Source organism: Pleuronectes platessa, chromosome 20, assembly GCF_947347685.1.
Source record: "Pleuronectes platessa chromosome 20, fPlePla1.1, whole genome shotgun sequence".
Classification (NCBI taxonomy): domain Eukaryota; kingdom Metazoa; phylum Chordata; class Actinopteri; order Pleuronectiformes; family Pleuronectidae; genus Pleuronectes; species Pleuronectes platessa.
Genome location: NC_070645.1, coordinates 7,781,466 through 7,808,001, shown reverse-complemented (window position 1 = coordinate 7,808,001; position 26,536 = coordinate 7,781,466). Strand labels below are relative to the sequence as shown.

Below are 26,536 nucleotides of genomic sequence, written 5' to 3'. Positions count from 1 at the left end.
TCTCATCTATTTGGTCCATTTTTCAGCCCGCAAGGCTTGTGATTGGTCTGCTAACTACATCCCGTCCGGAGTCTAGTTTCCGGTTTCATTCCCCACAATACGCGGTAATCACGGAAGATTTAGAAGAATGAATATGGACCAAATAGATGAGCACTTGGCAGAAGAGATCCGAAAGTATGACCACTTGTATAACCCGACACTGACTGGCTGATTTGTCCACCAGAAATAGGCTATGAGGAGCCGGAGTGGCGATCTAAATAAACAGTCGACGAAGAAGAAGACGTCTCTTCTTTGTGTGTTTTGTCTTCGACAAACCACGTTACTCCGCCTAGTGTTCTGGCGGTGAATTGCCTTGCAACACGCGCAACACGTTAGTGAAGCATAAACCAAAACGAGTCCGTCGATGCAACTGCGTGGCCTTCCGCGGTTGCAGTCGCAGGACTATAATTCGGCCTTTACTCCCTCCTGGCAGGTCTACCTGCTACTGCCATCCGTCCTTTGCAGCTCATTCAGAATGCAGCAGCTCGACTGGATTTTAACCAACCTATATTCACTCACACTACTCCGCTCCTCTGCTCCCTTCACTGGCTACCAGTGGCTGACGCGTCCGCTTCAAAATATTAGTACTTGCGTAGCATGCTGTGAACAGATCAGGTCCAGTCTACATCGAGGACATGGTTTAACGTCACACCCCAGTCCGTTCACTCCGCTCTGCTTCGGCCAATCGGCTCACTGCGAGTTAAACACTCATCAAAATCACGACTGTTTGCTGTCCTGGCTCCTAAATGGTGGAATGAGCTCCCAATCGACATCCGGACAGAAAAAAGTTTACACATCTTCCGCCGACAACTACAAATATACCTCTTCCCTCCACACCTTGAATATAAAAAAACTAACAATTTAGTAGCACTTAAATGGCACTTACTTATAGCACTTTGTAGTTTTGCTTTTTTTTTAAGAAATTGTACTTTCTTGATTCATGTTGTTCTGGGTTTGTAGCCTCGGGGTTGAATGCACTTATTGTAAGTCGCTTTGGATAAAAGCGTCAGCTAAATTATATATAATGTAATGTAATGTAATGAAGTCCCACGTTGAACAGAAAGCCGAGAGGAGCTTTGAGGTTTTCACAGCCGAGACATACAGGGTGCAGACTGTGACCGGGACTAAGTACTTCATTTGGGTAAATGTATATTACAACGATTATATCTAGAAATCCTGTCCACACAAGATGATACACTTGATTTTTAAGGAATGATCTCAGAGCTCTACAATTCACCCAAAATGAGTGTGACTTTCAGCCCTTGTTTTGCTTCAGCGGGCTTAAATGTCCTGGTTCACTGTTGTCGCTCTTGTGATGGAAATCTGAAAATACAAGAGGCTGGAACACCAAATGTGTCTATGTGTATTTTAATAGGGGGTTTCTGCAGAAAGGATCAACACAGAGAGACACAGGGATCTCAGGGCGAAGATGGAGAACAGTCAAATGCAAGGATCTTATATAGGAGAGCTAAGGCTGTTTGTCTTAGCCAGTTCGGACTTGTTCTGTATGCGCAGTTTGAGACAGGAATTAAAACACAATAAATGTTTTGCATATGTTTTCATTAGGTTATTGGACAGTCAAGAAAGGTCATACAGGTTTCAGTTCACAAACACTTCAGGTCATAAATCTCTTGGACAGGTATGCAAAAAGTTACTCTTCAATTACAAAACAAGTTTCAACCACACTTAGCTATTTTCCACTACACTCTCATGCCAAGTTTCTTTCTACATCTCAATTTTCTTTTTGAGAGTTATGCTCCAATGAGGTGCCAGCCAAGATCACACAATGGCAAGTAATAAAGAGACAACCAAGAATTAAACTCATTACTTTTGGCTGGCTGCTCTGTTCGGCGGAAAAAACCGATGTTTATCCTCAGGAGTTGCATGAGACCAAACATTTTAAAACAAGCAGACACATGTTCACCAGGTGAATAAAAAAGCTCACTATTGCTTCCTTGGAGGTCCATGTGGGAGGAGAGGAGCATGTTCACATCTGTGTTTTTAAGGCATTATCAAGTCAAGAAGGCAGCTGACGAACATGCAGCAAGAGAAGAAGGCAGAGGACCCAATGGACTTCTTTTAAAGGATCACAAACAAAACTCATCAGTTCAAATCACATTACACCAACAGCTCTGTATGTTTAACAGTGCTACCCAATTCAAACATGAAACAACATACTGTATACTTGCTGTAGATCATACTGACAGTCAAAATTTAACTTTTTTGAATAATTAAGCGATAATTGAATAAATTTGATTTGTTTTGCGTCTTTCAATGTGTGGCTTTTCTTTCTGTGCTGGTTTATGATTTGTAAAATAGCTGCAGGAACACACACTTGCTCCAGAAAGTCTTCACACACCTTCACATTTTGCACATTTTTTAAACCCCTATGTTTTCACCACTGTGGCACGTAAGCTGGAGCTGGAGCACAGGAGCTGCAGGAACCTAAGCTATAGTGGGAGTGCCACTGCCAGACGGCAGATGTTTCCTTTCTGCTTTCTGATATGTTTCCTGTTTAACAAAATGTATAAAAACCTTCCTTTTAAACTATTCGTAGCTGTACTCTGAAGCATTTTTTCTGACTGTGTAAACCTCTGCAGGGCTTATAATTAAAACTCAAAGACAACTCCGGTCCGAGAAACTCTTTATTTCACAACTCAAGATTAAATTTCCAATACAAAATGTGGGTGTATCAGAGGTGTTGCCTTATCTTGAATCCATGGAGATGATAAGAAATGATTTACTAATCAAATATAATGATGTAGTATCTCCAAATATTGTCTTTCTTACAAACGAATAATGAGTTAATTTTGCAAATAAATAATTGCCAATTCAAAACCATTACTCAAAACAATGACTTTTTATATCAAAACAATAACAAATTAAGTTAAATCATTACATTTGATACACAATGTGCAATAAGAAGATATCATCACATAAAAGCCATAACAACAACAAAAAATAAGAAGAATCAGTGAAGGGGAGACAACATTGCACAAGAGCAAAAAATGGTAATTAAATCAATATATCAGATGTAAAAAAGTGATTTAAAAGAGGTCACTGAATCTGCAAACCATCAGCGACGGATGAAAAGTTTAACATGAAAACCTTTTTGAGGTTACTAAACATTTATGTGTATTACACTACATTAAATGAAATCAAGAATACATTCCACTTACTTCTACGAATGTTACTTTAATGGTTTCAAATAGAACCATAATACATTGTATCCTCATGCAGTGTCACTCCCCACCCTTCTCCCCTGCAGGTGGGTGGTACGCTCCATAACATCATGTGATCACTGACTAAAGGTGACTCCCCTGTTAGAAGAATAAAAGACCCTTCTCGTTCTCGATCTTAGCTGCACTCAAGAGACGTGAAGATGTCTGTGGGAGGTGGACTCTCCGAGGTTCTGGAAGCAGATGGAAAAATCCAGTTGATCTGTGACATGGTGAGTAGAGAAACTATTGTTCCTCTCTCTTCTCTGGGATCAATTCACACATGGACAGGGTTTGCGTTTTATTGTGTTGTTCTTGTCGTTGTTGTTGTTGTTGTTGTCACTTATTGGTGTGTAGGTGAGGACCGAGGTTGAAGCAAGGTTACGGAAGAAGTACGACATGTTCAAAGCCGAGATTTACAAGATGCAGGTTGTGGCCGGGACCAAGTACTTGATTAAGGTAGAAAAAGAAGAACAAGTCCTGGAGGATGATACACACACATCACAGAAAATATCATCTTAGAAGTGGAAGTTCACCTAAAAATTTAAATCCGCTCTTTGTACACTCACCACTATGACGATCCAATACAATTGAAGTATCTGGTGACTACTTCTTCAAACGTTAAAAAAAACTATAGAAATAATAAAAGCCTCCATGTTGCTCCTCTGGTGTCATGTATAGTGTCTGTAGGGTCAGACATTCAAAGTCAGTAGCGGAATTGGATTTGGCTGCAACACTGTTTACTTACTGATACTTACTGATATCCACTGAGGTGCCAGTGTTATAGAAGAAGATGACACAATGCTGCTTTTTACAGGGTGACATTCAAAGACTAGATAGTGCACTTAGTGGAACCAGATTTTTTTCTCAGAGGAGCAAAACGAAGATGAACTCGCATTCATCGGGTGAACTAAAACTCTAACCCTTGTTTCCTTGCAGGTTCATGTGGGAGGAGATGATCATCTTCATCTCAGCGTTACCCATAAACTGCCATGTGATGGAGGGAACTGTCTGCTGACTGACATACATCAAGACAAAAGCCACCACGACCCCATTGAGTTTTTCTAAAGGGACCACAAACCAGACAAAGCATCCTATCAGTGCCTACAGGCTGTTCAATCAACTAATCTCACATTAACCCGGCTCTGTATCAAGCAAAGTTACCCTACATCTTATTATATACTGTCTTAGTAGTGTAGCTGGAGATGTTAGGAGAATGTCAAAAAAAAATTGTAAGCCTTGAATTAATTAAAAATAATTGAATAAATCTGATTTGTTCTTGTTTTTGTTTCTGTGCGGGGGGCGTTAGGATGATTCCAAGGTCCCAGCACAAACAGGGTCACTCAGAGAACACTTATTGTCATTATTATTAATTAGTTCATGTAATTAAAGTATTTATTAACAAGTTATGACTGAAATATAATAAGGGTTTATTTCTCCAGGACAGCCTTTATGTTTCACCCTCTCTCTGTTCAATGCGTGGTTCGGTCTTGTTTGATTTCCACATTTTCCAGTCAGCAGAACAGAGAGAGAGAGATTAGTGCCCATCCACTGTTTTTCTTACAAATAAATACCAATAAGCAGAATCAATAACAAGGAGCGAACACTGTACAACAGCAAAAACGTATTATAATAAAAGCTATATGTAGGGGGGAAAAACAATGACATCACATGCAAAAATGTGATTTAGAAAAAGTCACTGAATCTGCAAACCATCATATGGGATGGACGGAAAGTTTAACATGAAAACCTGACTGAGGTTAGTCAACATTTATATGTATTACGCTAAAACAATTGAGCTGTATCTAGGTGTACAATAATTATAATAATAAACTAGCAGGTACAGGGGAGGTTTGGTACTTTTAACAGTATACTACAACTACTACTACAACTACTACGACTACTACTTCTAATAATAATAATAACATGGATTAACCTTTACAAACATGTTTAAATTAACCTTTTGTCTGAGGTGAACATTCCTCGTTTGTTACTTCGACCGCAGACGCGCCTCGGACTAACACACATAGACAGTGAAGAGGGGGTGGAAAAAATACTCTAAATCAATAATTCATACCACTTACTTCTACTATTTTAACTTTAAATGGTTTCAAATAGAACCATATTTTATTTTATTTTCATTCGGAGTCACCTTATTTGATTTATAAATCGGTGTATAAGACTCCGTTGACGGCTCCTCTCCACCCCTCTCCCCTACAGGTGGATGGTACGCCCCAAAATATCATATGATCACTGACTCACGGTGACTTCCTGGTTAGAAGACTAAAAGACGCTTCTCGTAATTTTATCGTGACTTTTGCTGCGATCAAGAGACGCGAAGATGATGTGTGGTGGATCCTCTGAGGTTAAAGAAGCAGATGTACAAGTCCAGACGATCTGTGACGCTGTGAGTAGAGAAACCATTGTTCGTCTCTGTTCTCTGGGATCTATTCACTCATGGACAGGGTTGGTGTCACGTTGTGTTGTTTTTGTTGTTGTTGTTGATGACGATGTTGTTGTTGATATTGTAGATGAAGCCCCACGCTGAAGCAAAGGCAGGGAAGACCTACGAAGTGTTCACAGCCAAGTCGTACAAGACGCAGCTTGTGGCCGGGACCAACTACTTCATTAAGGTAGAAGAAGAAGAACAAGTCCTGGAGGATGAGACACACACATGATAGAAAATATCATCTTTAAAGTGGCAGTTCTCCCAAATATGAACATTCACTCTTTATACACTCTCCACTTTGACCAACATCCATAAATGACGTGGCTAAGTCTAAAAAGTTGTGTTGCCATTGCACCTTGTTATTGATACACAAACTTCTCCTTTGGCTATGTCTCATAACTGTTAAATTTTTACTTTATGGTGTTTCCAGAGCAGACGAGTGGAAACAAACTGTCTGACTCATAAAGCATAATTTTCAAATGCAGCAGGCTGCTGTTTACAGGGAGACATTCAACGACTAGACGGTGCACTTAGTGGAACCAGATGTTTTTCTCAGAGGAGCAAAACGGAGATGAACTCGCATTCATCTGGTGAACACAAAATCTAACTTTTGTTTCCTTGCAGGTCCACGTCGGAGGAGATGATCATGTTCATCTCCGCGTCTACAAAAAACTGCCATGTCATGGAGAAACCCTTGAGCTGTCTGAGATACAGCAAGACAAAAGCCACTCCGACCCCGTTGAGTATTTCTAAAGGAACCTCAAACCAAACAAAGCATCCTATCAGTGCCTAAAGGCTGTTCAATCAACTAATCTCACATTAACCCGGCTCTGTATCAAACAATGTTACCTTAATTATATACTTTCTTAGTAGTGTAGCTCATGATTTTAGGGGAATGTCAACACATTTTTGTATGTCGTGAATTCATTAAAGATAATTGATTAAATCAGAGTTGTTTTTGTTTCTGTGTGGGCGGGGGGGATTAGGATGTTTCCAAGGTCCCAGCACAAACAGGATTTGTTATTATAGTTATTATTATTAAGTTATGAATGAAATATACTTGGGGTTTATTTCTCCAGGATTACCTTTATGTTTCACCCCTCTCTCTGTTCAATGTGTGGTTCACACTGGCAGCGTGGGTCTTAGAGCTTTGTGTTTTTCAATATCCAAAATAAGTTTTGTATCATCAACCCTTGAGTAGTGGTCCGAAATGGGAAGATTTGAGAGAGAGAGACAGAAATAACACCCCATGCAAATAAGGACATATTTTCTAGCAGTTTAAACCAACTTCCCTCTTCTTTTTATCCATCTCCAGGCAGCATGTTATGACTAATATTTTGAAGTAAAATTAATTTTGTTTAAAAAATGTTTTATATATAGTGTCCATCTATGTCTCACAACAACGTTCGTCAGTAGCTTTGAGGACTTTTCCAGGCAGTTTGTCGGTTTAGGTTTCTTTCCGTGGGGGGTGATTGGGTGATGCCAGCATTATATTCTTCATAGGACCAAACATTTCTAGCTTCACCCCGAATACACCTCCATGTATTTGGAAAGCAATTTGAATAGTCTTTTGTCTGTAAACTTGCAATACCTGTTTCTTAGAAGATTGTGATTTATTCTTCTGAAACCCAACCAAAGTAAATTATGCACACCCTGCAATTCCATATGTTGAAACTCACCCATTAAACCCACAAACACGAGTTCAAATAAGCAACTGTTGTGTAACCACATTGCATTGACTTTACTCATAGTCATGTGTACCATGGGACTGATGTTCCTCTTTGTTCAGCACATGACTCTTTTTGTTCCCACAAACAAGTGTAACTAGTTTTGTTTAAACTTTACCTTGTTAAATCCTGGTTTGCTTTGCAAGGTAAAAACAAATTCTCTTATCTCATGAATTGTATTCTGTTTAATAAAACAACTGATGAGGAAATTGGGATGTTATGATATATATATTTAATGATAACTATATTGAGGCTTCTATCAACTTTTCTCTCACTATTCAGAGCTTACTTGAGCTTTAACCATTTACCTAAACCACAGCAACTAAAATGGCTACTTTGCTATGCAGGACTAAATCATTTTTTTTAATCTGCCCCAAAATCCTAATCATTTAATTTAGATTATTCATAAGAATTTAATCTTTATTTTTTCTCAGTTTTTCTGAGGCTGAGGTTTCACACTTGTTTTGGCTCCCTCCAGTCTAAGATCTGTCTTGATCGCCCTCTGCAGCATATGTCCTGAACCCTGCCTCCTGCATGTTAGCAGATGGAACATGGACCAAACTAGAAAGTCAAAGTACACATTAAAAAAAATTCTATCAACTTTGGCGTCACACTGAGGTTCGTTCAAATGTTCATTTTCTATTAAATTTTGTTTTAATTAGTTATTTAATACTATAAAAACAGAGTTAAACAACATGATTGACAGCTCAGACTGTCTTGTGAATGGACCTTGACATCGCAGCTCCACAAAATGATCACAAATGCGCAGACTCCGGCTCCAAATGAAGTCCAAGGCACAAGACGGTGGCACCCATATCCGAGATATTTTGGAAGAAGTGGAGACGGGTCGTCCCTCTTTTGAACAGTCTATTGTCTGAACTGAAACGGTGGCACAACAAACCACCTTCCTGCACATTTGCATTGGACAGCAGGGATTAAACTGTACCACTTATTTTCCTTTGGATGCAAAAAAGACAGATTCAATCAGACAGCCAACATTTCTCTGTCATTTAAAAAAAAAACTCCTTTTGTACACAGTTTCTCATTAAAGAAGCACACAGGGGACAGTTTTACAGCGATGGTAATGCAATAACAATAATCACAGAGGAATATACTCTAGGTGTGTTGGACAAGAGGTCAGAGAGGTCTCTCTGGGGAAGTGCCTGCAGGCAGGAGTCACAGTCTCAGCTCCAGTCTGGGTTTGAACCTCAAGTGAAGCAGCTGATCTCACTCAGAGCTTCATTTCACCTTCGGAGGCGTGTAGTGGACTCTGCACCTTTCACCGAAAACCTGAAGAAAAGGAATCAGCAACCAATGACGTGCTGTGTGACGCTGTGTTAATACAGGGTGTTAACACCGATTATAGGGAGCATACCTTCAGACTTTGATCATTGACAACTTCTTCAACATTCAGTTCTGACTGCATCATCTTTAGCTGGAGGAAAGAGGGGGGGTAAAGATAGATAAGTGATAAGTGACACGATCCTGTCCCAAACGTGAATATTTTCGTAAAAAAGGGTTAATCAAAAAATAAATTAAAACATTTTACATGTCATTTGTGGTATTTGTCCGAGCAGATGCAGGTCAGATTGTTATTTAAATTTTCCTGAATAAATGTTTCTCAGTGTCTTAGATCTCTGTTGCAGACACAGAGGAGAAATTAATCCAAACCAATGAAAACCCCCAAAGAGTGAATATAAAAAAACAGATTACAGCGAAGGTACTTCTGGGATTTAGTATTTGACTTTTACAAAGTCTGGGACTCATGAGACACAGAAAATGGTAAAAATAAGAAGCAACAGAGGCTGAAATATTGTGACTTTTGGTCTGTAGTATGGGACAAACTGTAAAAACACAAGATCCTACATTTCCCATTATGCTGAATAGTGTGGTCCATTAGATTCTCCTTTTCATCACTTTGTTTTAAAGTCCAAATCTTTCGTTTGTAGCACAGACTTTATCAAACACGAAAAAAGTTTTTAGGGCCAGAGAGAAATAATCTTATCAAGCTTTTCAAATGCTGGTAACCTTTTTTCAATAGATAACCAGACGTACTTTGGTCTGCTCCTTCCTGAGTTGTTTGAGGACTGCCAGGTCCTCGCCGTCTTTTGCCCTTTCCTCACGCAGCTGTCCCACCACTGCAGAGGTTTTGGCTATACAGGCCTTGATAGCTTGGTCTCTGCTCAGATGGGCCTCCATCATCTGTGTGGCGCACGGACGACAAAAGATGCATTGTGGCGGAAACTCTGGAAGGGACACTATGGAGGTCTATACTTCAGTCTTGGTCGTCACACTCACAGATTCATACAGCTGTTTGCATGTTTGTGTGGCATCAACTTTGCCTGAGAAGGAAACTGTGGGCACGGTGGTGTTCAGTCCGTGGACGATCCGGTCATCCATGTTGCGCATCACCTTCAGCACCTCCTGAGAAACACAGTGGGAGAAAGTGACACCCAGGAGCTTCAGGTCAACCCCAAACCATCCAAAACAAATATATATGTTTTTCATTCAAAATGTATTTGTGGTTTGGCTCTGTTCTGGTGCTCACAGCAGAGCAGCAGCTAAAAGCCCCCCCGGTATGAGCTTGGCCTATTGAAAACATAGGAGGGGATCAGCTGACCTCTCCGATGCTACGTTCAGTATTTAATACATGAACATAACATAATCCCATATATGGTGAATATTTTTCTCATTTCATCTGTGGATGTTTATGACTAATTGTCCTCTGGAGAGACTGTGGCCTCTCGCACAGCTGTCTGTCTGAGAACCTCCATGTAGAACTGCAGCTTCGTCATGTTAAAGATTCAACAGATTGGTGGATTGGAAATACATCTGAAAGCCTGAGGAGGTGATGGTGAGCAGTCATTTGTTTTTTATACAATTTGAGACAGTTGTCCTATTTTATCTTTACTTGTACTTTCAGAAATGAGAAGAAGTTACAACGCTCCGAATCCCATCATGACAGTGTTAAAGTTATTAGTGCTACTGAAGTGATCTACTTCAACCACATGCAGCCACTTCTCCGATCGGACCCACATCACAGTGATCATGAGGGTCACACAGGAAATACACGACACGACGCCGGAACCTCCGAACCACAACGACCCGGACTGACACCATCCCGGGACACGATCACACAAATTGAAAATCTCGTTGAAATTTACCTGGAACATTGAAAAGTCCTCACAGTTTAAAGTCGCACTGGGCGCCGCCATGGTGGACTGTGGGGTCCTGCATGGACCAGAAGGGCTGTTCAAGAAGGCGCCTGACTGAATATTAGGGATGTTGTGAAGCGCGTATCGAAGCTTTTGTTGATGACGTATGTGGTGACGTTCAAAGCCGGCCGTACCACGTGAATGAGTCAGGTAATGGTCCGCTGGTTTGGCGTGCGATTCGAAATATAAGGGGCAGCGAAACGCAATAGATTTATTCAATTCAAAGCTTCACACACCAAAGCCATGGTGTCTTTATAATCACTGCCTGTTTTGAATTTATTGTCCACTTGATGGCGCAGTAGAGCAAATGAAGCACCATGAAGCTTCGGCCCATTAGTGAACCAATTGGAGGGAAAGCGTCAATGCTTCATGAAGCTTCATCTGGCCGTCACTACTGAATATACGTCATGTTTTTTAACATTATCTTAAACAATACTAGTGCAATGGTTTCACACGAAACTACGAGATCAGCCAATCTGAGTCAAAAGTTTATTGTATTATCATATTTTCGAATGTTGAACAATCAACCGGAAACCAGAGAACCTGGAGAAAACACATTACATTTATTAAAAGGCACTTTGCATAGAAGATCAAGACCTTAACAATCATAGAGGAACACACAACTACCAAACATATAGGGTACTCCAGGCAGAAAAAAAGTCAATGTGGGCCATCAGCATTGACAGGTCAAGCACGCAGAAGCAAAGAAAGGGGAAAAAGTCAGAGGAAATTGGCTTCAGAAGCTGATCTTTGAAGGTAGATACAATATATTCTTCCAGTGCTGGGTCTTTCATTTCCAATTCCAAAACCACACTTATACCACTGTGCCACTTTTTGCAAATCTTTTTATAAATGACTTTGTCAAGGCACGTCATCGTTTTTGGGGTGATTTCAAAATCTTCATCCTTGATTTCGACCCATATTTTCTCGACCAGATGTTCCATGATGGCGTTTGGTGACCTGAGAGTGTTAAACACCTTTGCTTTATCAAAGATCCTCGAAACCACCTTCATAACAATTATCCTGAGACGTGATTTTCTTCCGTCCTCTGTTGGCTCTTGCTCTTCTCTGTATTCTTCCTTGAATTCAGGAGTGGTCACCTCGCTTTCTGAACCAGACTCTTGACGAGCTGCTGAAGGCAGACTGGCCCCACCGATTGGCCCCTCTGACACAGCTTTTTCTAATGTTTGTGTTATCACCTTGGAAGTGAGAGTTTCTGACTGTGTGTGAAGCCACCACCTCATTACTCCAAGGAAACACCACACAATGGCAAGGATGTCAGCTGATATGATAGCTCGTGGTGGTAAAACAATTATGCTTGTGCGCTGTGGTTGTGAGGCTTTTGGTTGTGAGGTGATCTTAGGTCTCATCCTATCAATGTGATTGTTGAGGATATTTTTCAGCTCATTGGTTAACTCAAGGGTATTACCACTGAAAATATCATCCATCCATTGAGACACATTCTGCCCCTGCTGTATCTCACCAACTGCTGTTGGAAGCAGAGCGTCAATATCACTCATGACAACCTGCATTGACTGCCTACTTAAAACCTTGTCAAAGGCTGGGTTGTCAGGACTGTTAAAGTACTTGATATTCAGTCTCTCCACAATATGACAAATGGACGCTTGGGCAAACTGCTTTGCAGCGCATGTCTTAATCCTTCCCCACATTTTCTTCAGAGACGGTGTGCTTTGGGCTGCTTCTAGATCAACTTGGTTTTGCGACATGATTTCTTCCACAATCACCTCAACAACGTCATCTGCAACATTCTTAATCTCCAGACTGGAGCCAGATTCCAACTGCTCATGATCAGAGTCGGAAATTTCCTCAGAAGAAGATTCGGTGAATTGAGAGACCTCATCCTTAATGATCTCCTGGACAATTTTGGATGTTGCAGACAGAAGACTTTCTCTGTCTTCTGAGATTGTCTTCCGGGATGAGGATGATTACTGACTGTCTTCTTTATTGACCAGTTGTTGGTTTTTCAGATTCTTCATGAGTCCTTGGATCATTTTGCCGGCCTGTTGAATCAGACATTGTAGTCTTTTTGGAGGTGTGACACGAGGAATAGTTTCCTTCACACTGCCCACGCTCATGGAAAGGACAGAGTTGACACACTCTGCAATCTCTTTAGCAATCAACCTTGTCAACTTCTCTGAGCTGGCCAGATTGACCTCATCTGGAACGTCAAGAGCCTGAACAAAAATCTGAGGAAGTTGGTTGCCCAAAGAGCAAATCACACTCTTCTCAGACAAAGGCACAGCTGTGCTCTCAAGACCCTTAAGGATGGATTCTGTCATCAAAATGACAATTTCCAGCAGCTTCTCTCCCAGTATGGTTATTGTGGCCACATCAGGTTTGCCTGCTTTCGAAAGATTCCATTGTTCAGATGTCATGCCTTGGAAATAGGACGTCACAATGGCTAAAATGCTGTCGATGTCCATATTCATGTTTCTGTTATTGCTTTTCAATACTTCTGTTATTGGCATAGTTTATAAACATAGGGTTGTAAATCCTCTCTGTGCTCTCTCTGTTTGCTGTGGACTACTTATAACATTCACCTATCATCTAGAGTAAAGGGAGAAATCAGAGATGAGATTATAGCACACACCAAAGAGAACACACATCATAGAGAACACACACCAAAGAGAACACACACCATAGAGAACACACACCATAGAGAACACACATGTTCTCAATGCTGTCGATGTCCATATTCTTGTTTCTGATATTGTTTTTCTATACTTCAATACTGTTATTGGCTTAGTTTTTAAAAATCAGGTCGAATATCCTGATGTTCCTGTGTATAGTAAGTGCTCTCTCTGTTTGCCCTGGACTACTTTGAACATTCACCTATCAACTAGACTAGAGGAGAATAACACACACCAAAGAGAACACATGCACCAAAGAGTACACACTAAAGGGAGAACACACTCACCAAAGACAACAGAGGCAACTCATTGTTTTTATGTCCTTAAGATTGATTTTGCTGACTTGTTTTTTTGGAAGTATAAACTAGAACATGAATAAATGACCTTGTTGAGAATATCAGCAAACTATACAAGGAAACATTGTCATGTGGAAAAGAGATATATATGGGGTTATATGAAAGACAATTTATGGATATTTATATATGTATAATCCTAAATATTTTTATTATAGATAAGAGACCGTTTATTTTTAAGGGTTCAGGGCTTAAGAGGCATAAATAAAAACATCAAGACATTAGGGTTTATTGAATATCTTTTTTTTGTTTACTGTTTTCTGTTTTCAAATGTTTGATTCTCAAAGAAACAGAAATAATCATGTTATCTTTAACTCTTTCTCTCGCAGACATTAAATTTGAGACTTTTCCCTCATAACTTAACAACTTTTTCAGATTGTATGTTTTCTTTTAATAGATAGGCGACTCACCGATACTAAGAGGTAGAATCTGTACATTGAAATAAAGACTTGTTTATATTGTAGAAAAGAAAAGTTAACGTGATGAAATGCTTCAGTTTAAGTAATTTCAGCACTGATAAAAATAGTTTTTTAGGAATCTTTTTTTAGCTCTTAAAGGAGTTATGGATAAATTAAATGCTGCACCGTTTGCATTGCACCCTGTCTATGTTGGCATTGCTATTCTAACAAAAGATCATAGCAAGACGTTTTTTAATGATCAATTAAAAGCTGAAGTAATATTCATCTGCATTTTTTCAGTATGCATAACGGGGAAATGTCTCTTTACTCTTTCAAGCAAAAATAAAGTGTTGTTTAACAAATCCACGACTTTTGTGGATTGTGCCTGATCATAAATGAAAGCTTTAAACCACCAGCTTTCATTTATGATCAGGCACCCATCTCCGGGCCTGATTACGTGACGGGGTCCTGCGGGGTCCTGTTGACTTTCACCAGCTGAGAAAGAAACTGCGACTGCTTCGCATCTCGCACTTTAATGGACCCGTGGACGCGTTGACTCGTGTTTTTCTCATTTCAACCATGAATCTCGTCAGGTCGCGCCTTTCCATTGGCAGATTATTAGGTTCGTATCGTTTCGTTCGACCTGTCGTGGGGTTTTCGTGTTGGTGACTGTATCGCTAATTTAGCTAGATTAATAACCCAACATTATACAACTCTTGTTTTAAAACCCACATGCTCTTTAGTCGCTGTGCCATGTTTCTAATGTGGACAAACATAAAGACGAATGCAAGTCCCGCATCGTGACATTTGTCCCCTGTTGAGTCACACCATTAAAAGTCAAACACTGTAAAATTGCAACACTGACAAAAATGAGACACCTCCACATTGTTATGTAAGTTAACATCACACCAGGAGGCTGCTGACCTCCTGTGTACTTTCTCGTTGTACTTGTGTATGTTATTATACTAATATTTCTTGCGTACTTTTTTTGTATCTTGCATAACATTTCATGAAGTTACCCTTAGCTTTAGAGAATTCCATCAGGGTATATATATACATGTGTAGGGCGTTACGCTGTTTATCAGTGAATATTGTACTGACAGAAGATTGTAGTCAGCAGATTCATTTGAAAATAATCTAACTTACATGTAAGGATTCTCTAAGGAAATGCGAACCCATTTAGCATAAAACAATCTGACCATTGATCACTCGTATCAATCAGTGACACTTTGAGTGTTTCAGCAGCTTGGATTTGGCTGAGAAATAATGTGCCGATGGATCTTCCAGGTGATGAAAAAGCAGAGTTTGTGGCAGACCTGCGGCACATTGCTCATTGTTATTATTTGATTTGAACAGGTCAGCGCTGCAGACACGTCACAGAAACATGGAGCCACAGAGGGATGTGCAATAAACCACAGGAGGTCAAAACAGAGCCTCTGCCTGCAGCCCCAGTCGAAGGTACTGCTCTGGTTCCAGTTCAACCACAGATATTTACATTTCATTTGCTCTTAATCTCTAGTCTAGAAAACCATTGCACGTCACATAAACATGGAAGTTACCACTATAAATGGAAAATTGAGCATAAATCAACATGGTTTGAAAGGACTACATTCATAGATTAAAACACTTCCATGTTTATTTAGATTACATTATATACGTCAGCAGTCACGTTGCAAGTGTGTGAAGGTCCCAATGGACGGGGGGGACACAGGAAGTGGGGTCAGATTCTGAAATGTGTTGGCTCTAATCGGGGGGCTTGTGAAGAGGAACATTTCTGTCTTCTCTTCACAATGTGGGAGTCACGGACTTCACGGACTTCCGCTCTGTTTATTTGTTCTTGATTGCATGCTGTGTTCTGTCATACAGCACCTCGTCCTGCGTTCAGAATCCCAGGCTCCAGACCCTCGAATATGGACAGGAGGATTTTGATCTGGTCGGGACGTTTCAAGACCCCAGACCAGATACCGGAGCTTGTGTCGTAAGTAGCCCTTTCCTGTTTATACCAGACCTCCCAGCACACTTGAATGCGATTGGCTTGGTGCGTGATTGAGTTAATTTTCTGAACAAGAAACGGAGAGAGATAACTAGATGAGCAGCATTGAGACTGCTGTAGGTCAAACCTGGGTTTTGTTTGTAGCTGGAGGTAATTACTGACAAAGGGTGGGGGTGATTTCTGATGTGCTGCTTTGATAAAAGACCTGATTGTCACGCATACAAACTGCAGACCCCCTCCTCTATACACAATGAACATAATACATGTTGAAAAGGAACACAAGCACACCACTTTTAATGCCATGCAAGATGTGCCTCGATGAAAAGCCTCGCAAAACATGTCAAAGGATTGACGTGTTCCAAATGTTTTTGTCACCTATAAAACGACGTGTGTTATGATGTCAAATTATATAACAAATTATAAAATTTGATCAAATTAAGTCTTATTACTATGTATACAGCATCGTGTCTTGGGCATATCGTATGAGCTGCTCCTCTAGAGTTTCCAGATCATGTCTTTCTCCTCCACAAGTCAGGCACTGTTCACTGTAAAATCTGTGAGAATTATCTATTCATGCTCCTTTTGACGTGACACAAAAAAATCTTTTTAGAGGTACAATGTTTATATTCGACTCCCGACATGTATTCCAAAGGCCTTAATTTATTAATGATTGTCTTTTTTTATTCATCTCCCTGTGACGCAGATACGAGATGATCGATGCTGCCCGAAACAAAGTCAGAGTGAAAATGTGCTATTTGATGATGGGGGCAACAATAGTGGCGTGTCTGATCACTGTGATCCTGGGCAAGCGGGTGAGTAGCAGTAGATGAGTGCATTGTTTGCATAGTTCTCCAGTATCTGTTTTTATGGGACGTTAAGTCAGGCGATCTGTTCACAATGTTGTGAAGGAGCAGTATTGGTCTGAGCATTTTCCCCGCTTTCAGCTTTGACTTAGTTTTCTTATGAATTAAACGTTAATTCTGTTTATTTATTTAAAGTGAAAATGTTTCGGACCTTATTTTTCTTTTTTTTCCTTTTTTGCAGGCGGCCGGACGAAACGAGTCCCTGACTGCTCAAAACATGGCGAAGAAAGCTCGGTGGAGGGAGGAACTCCACCAACAAGAGGAAGCTGCTGCTGCTGCTGCTCTGGCTGAGAAGGCTCAGTGAAGGACTGTGTGTCCCTTCACAACTATGTTCCCTTCCTACTGTATGTCTCACAACTGCAACGCGCTCCACTCCCATTCCTTTGGAGAAATGAGCAACCAAATGATATTGAAGCAGTCAATACTGAGTGCTTTTAACAACCAGCAGATTGACTCACAACAATGGCTTCTTTAATGAATTTTGAAACTCTGTGTTTGAATGTTTGGAGGTTAAAAAGTGGAATCTGTTTGTCAGGATGCTACACTGATAATTTGTGGTGTTATCACATATTTGGAGAATGGAAATATTAATTTTCAGACTACAAATCAGTTGCACAAACCCAACACATACCTCTCAAGCTCTCCAATATAAATGCCTTAGATATCTCTGTTTTTAAAGTAAGCTCAAAGGCAACGGTATTGTTTTTATCCGCCTTTTAAAGACTTATATGTTCTTCAGTAAATACCAACAACTGGCTCAGGCTTAACCATCTGTACAATCCTCTATCCTGTTCTGTCAATGTAATCAGGCTTGTTTGTGAGATGTCTTTGTACATAGTGAGCACCAAAATAATTCATTTAAATAAAGTATCGCAACTTGAAAATGTGAATTTGATTTAATGAACGGATCTGGTTCTGCGTCATCTATACTGTAAATCTAAATCTATATTTTCCTCATTTGGAATCTGACCCACATTTTCCATGAGGTGCAGTTCAGTAGGTGCCGGGGTTCACCGAGTGTTTCCCACTATATGTGGCAGGAGTAGAAGAGCTGAAATGGAAAGTCTCCAAGCAACACTTTGCCTTTTTTTAAACCCTAAAACAACAGAATCAAAACCAGTTTGATGGTTCACTGACTTTGAATCAGGAGAATGGGGACGTTTTGGTAGGATCTCCTGAGGCGTTGGGAACTGACTGAGATTGGCAAAAATCGGGGAGATTAAGAGTAGACAAGTTTAGCTCCAATATTCAGCAAAGAAACTTAAAAAATATGAAGACTCCTAAGCAGTTTATTTTATGTTGCAGCGGCTTTTCCGGTCCAAGATGTCGGGGATCATGGGTAACATCTCCCTCTCAGTTGTGTGTCAGTTCAGTGAGTGGGATGACAGTCAAGAGATTGATGGGTTTGTTTTTTTCCCCGACATAAAAATCACTTAACAGCTCTGAGCCGAGCAGAATTTAAAACCCTGCCTGGCTGCACAGGGTCACTGTGAAAGATACATTGACGTCTTTTCTGTAAATAACTAACCTTTATTTGTTGCCTTATATGATTTTCTGTATTGTACGACAATTGTAAACCAAAAATACAATTGGCTGATTAATCAATAAATTCCATTCTAAATGAAGGTCAAAGTACATGAACGGATCAACAAATATTGTGTCCCACTACAGGGAAGCTAATTCACTTACACTGTGGTTCATGAAACGGCTTTTATGCAAATGGCATAACAGGGGACAGGTGCACAAACTCAGTACAACAAACAGTAATGAACACGTAGAGCTGGTCATCTCTTACAGAGATTAATGACAAAATTAAGCAATGTAAAGAGGACATGGTAAACAAACATTCAGTTTAGCTAACTTAGATCACCAGTCTTTTCAAGTTTTAATCTGGATTTTTGTTGAAATTATCTGGAAGGATTTCTGTAAAGATTATGGCACCATCAGCAACATGGCAGTCGCTAACCTAAAACCTAAACATCCAATTTTCAGGAAAAAAAAGAAAAAAGGTTGATTTACTTTGTCCTAATAAAGTTCTTGTAGCTTTGCTGAGGCAGTATGAGCTACTGACTGTAATTAGTGTGCTAACAGTTTCTGTCCACAATCTGCTTGAGTCCCTTTGTGTGAAGGGTAAATAGTGAAGAACATTGTAATCCATGTCATTACCAGTCGGGGACCAAGGATACAGATCACACCGCTCCTCACCCAACTTCCTAAGGAGGGAAGAGGGGCGTCATCAACCAATTAAATACTTAATGTAAAAACTACGGTCTTTTCTCAATGAGGCATCAGTCCTGAACTAAAGTGCTGCAAATAAAATGAAATTATTGTGAGATAATTCAAATTCCCGCTGGTTTGGTGCTGGACAGAATCCAGGGTCAAATAGTCTGTTTTGTCTTGTCCAAGTCTGTCCAATTGTCTCAGTGCGAGGGAAGACTCCAATACCCATGGTTCCATGGGGTTATTCATTTCACACCAGAGCTAGGAGGCAGGCTTGACTCTTCAGGGATGGAGCCTGTGCAGGTGGAAAAGTCCCATTACTGGATAGAGGAATGTATGATATGAGATCCAGGATGGTACGCAAGCAGCCTGGTGTGTCACCGACAAGCTCCACCCCTCAGCAACACGGTCAAGTTCCTGATTTGTCCATCTGTGGTCACCTATCCAATGGCTGGAAAAAGGAGACGAGGGAATTCCCCTCCATATTTTTGAAAAGTCGTGTAAGTGCCTTTCGTCAGTTGAGTCTTGGGGGTTGGGACTGGTCACGTGGCTCTGCTGTGGGCAGTTCAGCCCAGTGACCACAGCTTCACATGCAGTCAACGTCTCACGGTCAGTCCAGTGTTTAGGCTAGATCATCCTTCTGTGTGGGTGTGTGGGAGTGGAGTTACAAATCACGTCCATGTTTGTCTGTCTTGTGAGTCATTTATGCTTCTATCAGACAAGCAGAGCACTGGAAATCTCCCACTGACTCACAGATGGGAGTCGCCTATCCCGCGGGAGGGCGTAGAGAGGTGCCTTTCATTTGGGATGAGCTGAGGAGGAAATCCAAAAAGAAAGAAGAGGGACTTATAACAGGGAAAATCTGCTAGTACAGGATGCTGGGGCCTGAGCAGGTAGGAGAGACTCGGGCGCAGAGATGAACTCAAATGCGCGACACTGGATCTTGAATGAAACCTTCACAAACTGGCTGACACGACTGTAGCACTCGAACTCACACTGGACGTATGTGCGCACACATACACGTGCTCCTGTGATGTTAGCATTTTTCAGAATCATGACAATGATTGAAAATTGATCGCAGAGGGTCGTCGTCGCCCTTGATCGTGGCAGTGGGCAGAGAGCGAGAGAAATGAGCAGAGGTGAGGATGAAGGTGGAGCACAGGGGGAGTGGGAGGATCTAGCATTATAGCTGGAAACCCTCCATCGGGGCCTCGCACTGCTGGAAGAGGAACTGCTGCTGCTGCAGGTCGACGGCCGGAGCCAGAGACGGGTCCTCATCATCAGTGTTGAAGTAGCGCTCGATCAGGTCGAAGGCTTTCTGGTAGATTTCCTGGTTCTCGTGGCCCTGCAGGAACTCCAGCTTGTCCAGACCTGAGGCGAACAGAGGGATGTAATGTCAATATTGACAAATTATTGATTGAAAACTATTTAAATAATCAGTGGTTCAAGTTATCAACCAAACCTGCCGACAACCATTCAGCACTTGCTTGTCATTGCACTTGGAACCAGCTTGTATGTAATGTTTTCTAATATGGACACCTACCGTAGGCCTCTTCGATGTGTGCGCAGTAGGGGTTGATGCCTCCACTTCTCTTGGCCTCTAGTTCACCCAGTCTCAAGATGTTCTCCAGACCGTTCAGAGCCACCTGAACTATTTTGGAGTCCATAAGTGTGAGCAGGTCACACAAAGGTTTAATGCAGCCCAGCTCCACTAAGTGCCTGCAGGAAGCAGTACACACAGAGAACGATCAGTGCACAAGACAAATACGATAAGCTGTTGAACCATCCTCAAACAATAGATACAAATACACCACAGCCATTACAGAGGAAGATGACAGAAACAAGAGGAGCTTCAATTCACTACCAGCAGTTAAACCTCTGAAATTAAATATTTACATATCTACGAATTCAAAAAATGTGAATGTGAGAGAATTGTAGGATTGTAACACAATTGAGCTTTCTTGTGGAAAAGGAAAAATATGAGACACGTTATAAATACGAAAATTATATAAATGATCTTACCTGATTTGCTCTGCGGACCCCCCCGAGGTGGCGTTGGTAATGGCCCACGCTGCCTCCTTCCTTGTGCGAAACTCTGCTACTTGCAGGATAGTGATGAGAGGAGCCAGCAGACCTGAATCCATTACCAGCTGCCGAGCGGGAAAGAATAAAAAGAGCCATTGCATTAGGAGGAGCTAGAGTCAACCTTTAAATCGCTGTGATTAAACATTTTCAAGGAGAAGAAAAGCCATAGCGCACACACCCACCTGTATTTGTGCTCGGTTCCCTGCAGTGATGTTGGAGATCGTCCAGCAGGCTTCCTTCTTGATAGACTCCTTGGGGCTACTCAGGAGGTGAAGTAGGGACTGCAGCACTGAGCAGTTCAGGATCACCTACAAAAAAAACTCCACCAATTACAGTACTCAGTTTCTGCATAGGTAGTTCAACTTCCTTTGAATGGATGTGTGTCTATTACCTGTGTCTGTAGATCATCTCCAGTGACTATGTTCCCAACAGCTCGCAGTGCAGGGGACACCACCTTATAGTCAGAGTGCCTAGAATGAAGCAGATTTGTGCTGCAAGATCACTCACATGTTCTTTCTGAAGTTTGATACTAATGACATAAAATAATTCACCCTTCAGTTTATGTATGTTAGCAATAATAAGTAAGTCGTACTTTATGTAGTGTGTCATCAACAGTGAGTTAATGGTTTTTTTTTTGTTGTTTTAATGTCAAACATCCTCCCCTGACTTATACAGTTTGTCACTGCTGGTAATGAATTCGTAAAAAACTTGAATGTTAGAGAAAACTTAAATTCTTACATCAGTAATTCGACCAGCCTGCGACAGACTCCCGAGTCAATGACAGCCTGGATTTTGTCATTGGGGCCATCAGATAAGTAGGAGAGCGCCCAGCAAGCGTCAGCCAGGATGTCCGTGTCATTGACGAACAACAGCCAAGACAGCACACTGAGACATGGGGACACCTGGAAGAAAAATAGATTGGACAAAGACAGGTGGTGGGTCGGACAGTGGGTGCGACTGTTTCCCAGTGTAGATATACAGAAAGCAACGTTTGACCACGGAATAAGAGGTATGGCATGTAGAGGTGTGCTGTTAGCATAGAGACATGTTTATCTTGGCTAATTACCTTAGTGAAGTCTGGAGGTGGGTTTTTTCCTCGGCACAGGTTTGAGAGTGCCCACACTGCGTTCCTCATCATCGTTAGACGATTCTGTTTGGCCAATAACCTGCAAGAGTTTTATAAAGCATGTTTTCTGAAGGGCACCAAATTTATTACATATAATTATGTAATTAGATGATTTCAATTGAAGACAAGTTGTTGCTGAGCTGCTACTTACTGCACCAGGGATGGTAGAATGTTGCAGTTTATGACAAAGTCTCTGCATTCTGTGCTGTCTCCTGCTATATTTCCCAAGGCCCACACTGCCTGAAAAATGTAAATCCACACCATGTTTTATTCATTTAAACATGCCAAAAGGATATTTATAGCCAGACAGGGACATTAATATATGGAAAAACATCACAAGAGACGTTTTAGTGACTGTCAGGAAAAACTTCTTACTTGTTCCTGTACGTCTTCAAAGTCAGAGCTGAGCATCTCTATGAATATGGGCACAGCTCCAGCCTGGATTACCACCCGTGTCTGGTGAGATGTACCTGATGCGATGTTGGTCAACACCCACGCAGCTTCAAACTAAAACAATATCCAAATCAACAATCAAAATAAAGAAACGTATTGATTAATCAACTTGTGTTGGTCACTCAGGTAAGGCTACCTGTAGAATTACACACAGAACAAGCAGTTTGAAAAGCGAGATAAAAAACGATTTGATGAGGAAATGTACCTGCAGCGTGCAGTTTTCTTTCCTCTTCAGGAACTCAATAAAGCACTCCACCACCCCTGGAGTGGCAATGACTTCATCAATGGGTGGGTTAGGTTCTGTGTGGAGATTGACAATACGGCAGAAATTTGAAATGCAATATCCCTCACAACATTATCTAGATATCAGTAGATTAGAATGTTATCAAGGATTCAACATTTATAATTCCAAATGGCATTAAATCGTCATCCAGCATGATAAGGAAACACCAGGATAATGAAATGAGGTGAAAAGTACTTATCTTACCTTTGGAAAGGAGTTTCCTAAAGCGCTGAGTGCCTATTAGCTGCTGCTCTGGGGAACTGGAGAAGATCATTTGAGTCATATCCTCAGAGATGGCCCCACCCTGTGCAGCATTGGAGATTTGACAAGACACAGATGAAATAATGTCCCGTCTGACTTTAAAATAAAGCTAAGTAAGAAAAAACGATATTTAATTTGAGGATTTTCTTCTCACCATGAGTGGGTCCATGTTGTTAGCCTGGGACTCCAGGTAGCCGCTATCGGCCATTCCATCGTCCTCCAGGTTGCCATCATCCTCCACTGTTGCAACATTCCTCCTCTTAAACAGCTGGAACAAAACAGTTATAAACTAAATTACTTTGGCCTTTTTTAGATCTGCTCTTCCTCACCGCTGTGACACAAGAAAAGCCGCACAGACCCAAGTGTTCTATCGGACACCAACAACACTGACAGGAAATTACTCAGCCCCCTTAAAGACAGAGTATGGTATGTGAAGTCCCAATTCCCCTGTCTGCACTTTGCTCACCTGTTCATCCTTCTTCTGTTTGCGGAGCTGCAGGCCTTCCTCTTCCCTCCTTCTCCTCATCTCATCTGTGTTGAGAGACTTGTTCTTGTAGCTCTTGAGTCGTGCATTGTCCTTACCCTGATTCATTGTGCAGCCTGGGAGCATGCAGGGATAAAAGTGTAAATAATATGTGGGCACATTCTTATGTAAAAACAGGTCTTAAGAAAATATTGCCATAAAGTATTTGGAGCTGGGCACTGTGTTGATATGGTGACCTCCTCCTGTATTGCACCAGTTGTATAACAATGCATGTATCTTCAGCCTGGATACATTGCAGCTAGCTGTCAGGGTGAAAGCTTTCTTTCAGCAAGTGTTCATAAAGGCTTATAACACGATCACAGCCTAAGGAAGCTGCCTTGACATGGAAACTCCATTTGTGGTGTAATAACTAACTGAACAGGGGCTCGTTCCCTCCATCGAACACTGTTTAAACAAATGGGGGCATCTGAGGATACTAGCTAACCGGTTAGCTCTGTGTGTCTTCACACTGCGTAATACACAATCAACCAAACAAATCGTTATGTAACGCTGCGGTGTCCCGCCTCCAGTTATCGACCCACTGTTCACAAACGCACAGAGCAGTATTAAACGAGGGAGAGGCCACATTAAGCCAGTTAACTAATGTCACAGTCGTTGTTAGGACGAGCTACTTCTGAAAGCTAGCTAGCTGGCTAGCGGCTGCTAGCTGACTTAGCTAACGTTAGCTCAGGAAAGCAGCGTTAACGTTAGCTCATGCGACGGCCCGGCATTTCCCAAACGTAGCCGAGATGGAGGATTCAATCCGGCTGTTGAAATGAAGCGTTACCACACACAGACAAAAACTTGGAGTGTTATTATCCCACCTGTCAAAAATCGGGCTCAGTGATCCCTGCGTCTCTAGGCCACCGTCTGTACAGCCGTTGCCGGTACGTTACTGCGCATGCGTGACATCCAGTGCTCGATCCCCCCACGCACAGGGTGGCTCCTGGTACAGGCAACGTAGGCGGTTGCCTAGGGCGCAAAATGCCGAGAGGGCGTCACAAGAGACTGATTTATCATGACGTGACACATGCAATGTAAAACAATATAGTAACGTCACACCATCATCCTCTAACCCCGTGACGCACCGACAGCACTCCTTTCCTCGCCCATGTTAAATACTTGGGCTGTTCGCACCCGCAGCGTAGTGCCAGGGAGAACCGGGAAGCACCGCGGCCACAAACACACAAACACACACACACACACACACACACACACACACACACACACACACACACACACACACACACACAAGCACATACTCTCCTGTGGGGGGGGGGGGGGGGGGGCTACAGGCTTGCGTAGGTCAGTCACCTGTGAACAGTGTTGTGCATGAACACTGAACGCAACGCAACTCGATGAACTGAACGCAACTCTATGACACATAATGAATTTGAACGGTGAACACGTTCATAATATGGAGACCATCATCATATACCCCCAAACCGGTACATTGAACGGGTTACATTCAACAACAAGCGGAGAAAGCAGAATCGCGGGCTGACCGGCGCTGAGAAATGCGCGTCCGGTGTGAACAGCCGTACGCCTCACTTTCCACCTTAAAACTATGAAATGAACTGAACTTTGAACTAGTGCGTGAGAGGTTTGAGAGGTGAGATTAAAGGCGACAGAGCGCGAGTCCACTGCCCGACGGGTCCATCAAAGCGCCGCTGGGTCTGTGTGAGGCTGCGTCCCCCGAGTTTGATCCCCAGCTCAGACGATCCGGCGCTAGCGATCGTTTGACTGTGGACTCGGTGGCTGCAGTGTGCAGATGCATGGACAACACACACACACACACACACACACACACACACACACACACACACACACACACACACACACACACACACACACACACACACTGTGACAACAACTACAACAACAATAATAATGATGATGATAACAATAATAATACAAGTTATGCTACTTTTAATAACAATAACAATAATAATAATTCAACCCACCTCTTTTCCATCATCTCCATCCTCAATTTTGTTAACAATTTTCAAAGACAGACGGATATACAGTTATAATGATGATAAAATCCATAATAATCATAACAATAATCATAATAGTGATGATGACGATGGTGATGATCCTCTACAGATAGAAATATAGTAATGATAAATGCACCTGCCCTAAAAACACTTTAAAAGATAAAACGCATAAATATGATACAACACATAATTAAAAACAGATAAAAAAGGAGACATAACAAGATAGTTATTTACCACCACATAATCTCCACAGCTAGCATATTCTTGAGAAAAAATGTGACAAAGATTCTGGTGGATTGGCAACAGAGCACAAAGGTAATAGAGGAACAGCAAATCCTCAGGGAGGAGTCTAATTTAGATTGAAGCTGGGACACATTGGACGAATTGTAACATGTTTAAGTCAGTTTCATTTCTTCTTAAGGCTTAAGAGTCAAGCCTTAAAGTCTTACGAGGTCTTTTGTTATTGTGATAAGAGAGGTGGTGGTTGCAGGTGATGACTGATCCTGTGTCTGACCCTTCAGCACTTACAGGTGCAATGTCCCCATGTTGGATAAAACAGGCCTGTTTCTCTAATGTCACACTCCTCTGACGTCCCTTATTCTATCTATATGCACCCCAACTCACCTGCGATCAAACAAGTGCCATGATAAAACCTGTGGCAGTTATTGGGTTTGTTTTCAGG

At 41.6% G+C, this 26,536-nt stretch overlaps 5 protein-coding genes across 5 annotated transcripts; 3 read left to right on the top strand and 2 right to left on the bottom strand.

Moving 5' to 3' along the window:
• Positions 1-3,335: 3,335 nt before the first annotated feature.
• Positions 3,336-4,524, top strand: LOC128425841 (cystatin-B). Its single transcript, XM_053412670.1, has 3 exons — positions 3,336-3,490; positions 3,615-3,716; positions 4,197-4,524. The coding sequence occupies exons 1-3, from the start codon at positions 3,422-3,424 to the stop codon at positions 4,323-4,325; spliced, it is 300 nt and encodes a 99-aa protein (XP_053268645.1). The 5' UTR covers positions 3,336-3,421; the 3' UTR covers positions 4,326-4,524.
• Positions 4,525-5,499: 975 nt separating this feature from the next.
• Positions 5,500-6,652, top strand: cst14a.2 (cystatin 14a, tandem duplicate 2). Its single transcript, XM_053412671.1, has 3 exons — positions 5,500-5,664; positions 5,789-5,890; positions 6,331-6,652. Exons 1-3 carry the CDS (start codon positions 5,599-5,601, stop codon positions 6,457-6,459), a joined length of 297 nt encoding a protein of 98 aa, XP_053268646.1. The 5' UTR covers positions 5,500-5,598; the 3' UTR covers positions 6,460-6,652.
• Positions 6,653-8,064: 1,412 nt separating this feature from the next.
• On the bottom strand, positions 8,065-10,738 carry mix23 (mitochondrial matrix import factor 23). The gene is made up of 5 exons (XM_053412669.1): positions 10,598-10,738; positions 9,732-9,857; positions 9,489-9,635; positions 8,809-8,868; positions 8,065-8,723 (listed from the first exon to the last, which is right to left on the bottom strand). The coding sequence occupies exons 1-5, from the start codon at positions 10,646-10,648 to the stop codon at positions 8,673-8,675; spliced, it is 435 nt and encodes a 144-aa protein (XP_053268644.1). The 5' UTR covers positions 10,649-10,738; the 3' UTR covers positions 8,065-8,672.
• Positions 10,739-14,510: 3,772 nt separating this feature from the next.
• On the top strand, positions 14,511-17,790 carry fam162a (family with sequence similarity 162 member A). The gene is made up of 5 exons (XM_053412327.1): positions 14,511-14,672; positions 15,407-15,508; positions 15,917-16,028; positions 16,747-16,855; positions 17,088-17,790. Exons 1-5 carry the CDS (start codon positions 14,630-14,632, stop codon positions 17,208-17,210), a joined length of 489 nt encoding a protein of 162 aa, XP_053268302.1. The 5' UTR covers positions 14,511-14,629; the 3' UTR covers positions 17,211-17,790.
• An 812-nt stretch (positions 17,791-18,602) lies between these two features.
• On the bottom strand, positions 18,603-24,819 carry kpna1 (karyopherin alpha 1 (importin alpha 5)). Its single transcript, XM_053412325.1, has 14 exons — positions 24,682-24,819; positions 23,801-23,934; positions 23,489-23,602; positions 23,278-23,377; positions 22,996-23,090; positions 22,713-22,844; positions 22,489-22,577; positions 22,278-22,377; positions 21,950-22,113; positions 21,603-21,681; positions 21,394-21,519; positions 21,149-21,276; positions 20,670-20,845; positions 18,603-20,497 (listed from the first exon to the last, which is right to left on the bottom strand). Exons 2-14 carry the CDS (start codon positions 23,924-23,926, stop codon positions 20,310-20,312), a joined length of 1,617 nt encoding a protein of 538 aa, XP_053268300.1. The 5' UTR covers positions 23,927-23,934; positions 24,682-24,819; the 3' UTR covers positions 18,603-20,309.
• Between the last annotated feature and the right edge of the window lie 1,717 nt (positions 24,820-26,536).

Coding starts and splice junctions, on each gene's coding strand:
- mix23 (XM_053412669.1), bottom strand. CDS start 10,648: ATGGCGGCGCCCAGTGCGACTTTAAACTGTGAGGACTTTTCAATGTTC. Junction 9,636..9,731: donor GCAAACAGCTGTATGAATCT/GTGAGTGTGACG, acceptor TGCGCCACACAG/ATGATGGAGGCCCATCTGAG. Junction 8,724..8,808: donor TCAATGATCAAAGTCTGAAG/GTATGCTCCCTA, acceptor CCTTTTCTTCAG/GTTTTCGGTGAAAGGTGCAG.
- cst14a.2 (XM_053412671.1), top strand. CDS start 5,599: ATGATGTGTGGTGGATCCTCTGAGGTTAAAGAAGCAGATGTACAAGTC. Junction 5,665..5,788: donor TCCAGACGATCTGTGACGCT/GTGAGTAGAGAA, acceptor TTGATATTGTAG/ATGAAGCCCCACGCTGAAGC. Junction 5,891..6,330: donor GGACCAACTACTTCATTAAG/GTAGAAGAAGAA, acceptor GTTTCCTTGCAG/GTCCACGTCGGAGGAGATGA.
- LOC128425841 (XM_053412670.1), top strand. CDS start 3,422: ATGTCTGTGGGAGGTGGACTCTCCGAGGTTCTGGAAGCAGATGGAAAA. Junction 3,491..3,614: donor TCCAGTTGATCTGTGACATG/GTGAGTAGAGAA, acceptor ATTGGTGTGTAG/GTGAGGACCGAGGTTGAAGC. Junction 3,717..4,196: donor GGACCAAGTACTTGATTAAG/GTAGAAAAAGAA, acceptor GTTTCCTTGCAG/GTTCATGTGGGAGGAGATGA.
- kpna1 (XM_053412325.1), bottom strand. CDS start 23,926: ATGAATCAGGGTAAGGACAATGCACGACTCAAGAGCTACAAGAACAAG. Junction 22,114..22,277: donor CACCTCCAGACTTCACTAAG/GTAATTAGCCAA, acceptor TTTTTCTTCCAG/GTGTCCCCATGTCTCAGTGT. Junction 21,277..21,393: donor GGAACCGAGCACAAATACAG/GTGGGTGTGTGC, acceptor CCCGCTCGGCAG/CTGGTAATGGATTCAGGTCT.
- fam162a (XM_053412327.1), top strand. CDS start 14,630: ATGAATCTCGTCAGGTCGCGCCTTTCCATTGGCAGATTATTAG. Junction 14,673..15,406: donor TTCCATTGGCAGATTATTAG/GTTCGTATCGTT, acceptor TGATTTGAACAG/GTCAGCGCTGCAGACACGTC. Junction 16,856..17,087: donor CTGTGATCCTGGGCAAGCGG/GTGAGTAGCAGT, acceptor CCTTTTTTGCAG/GCGGCCGGACGAAACGAGTC.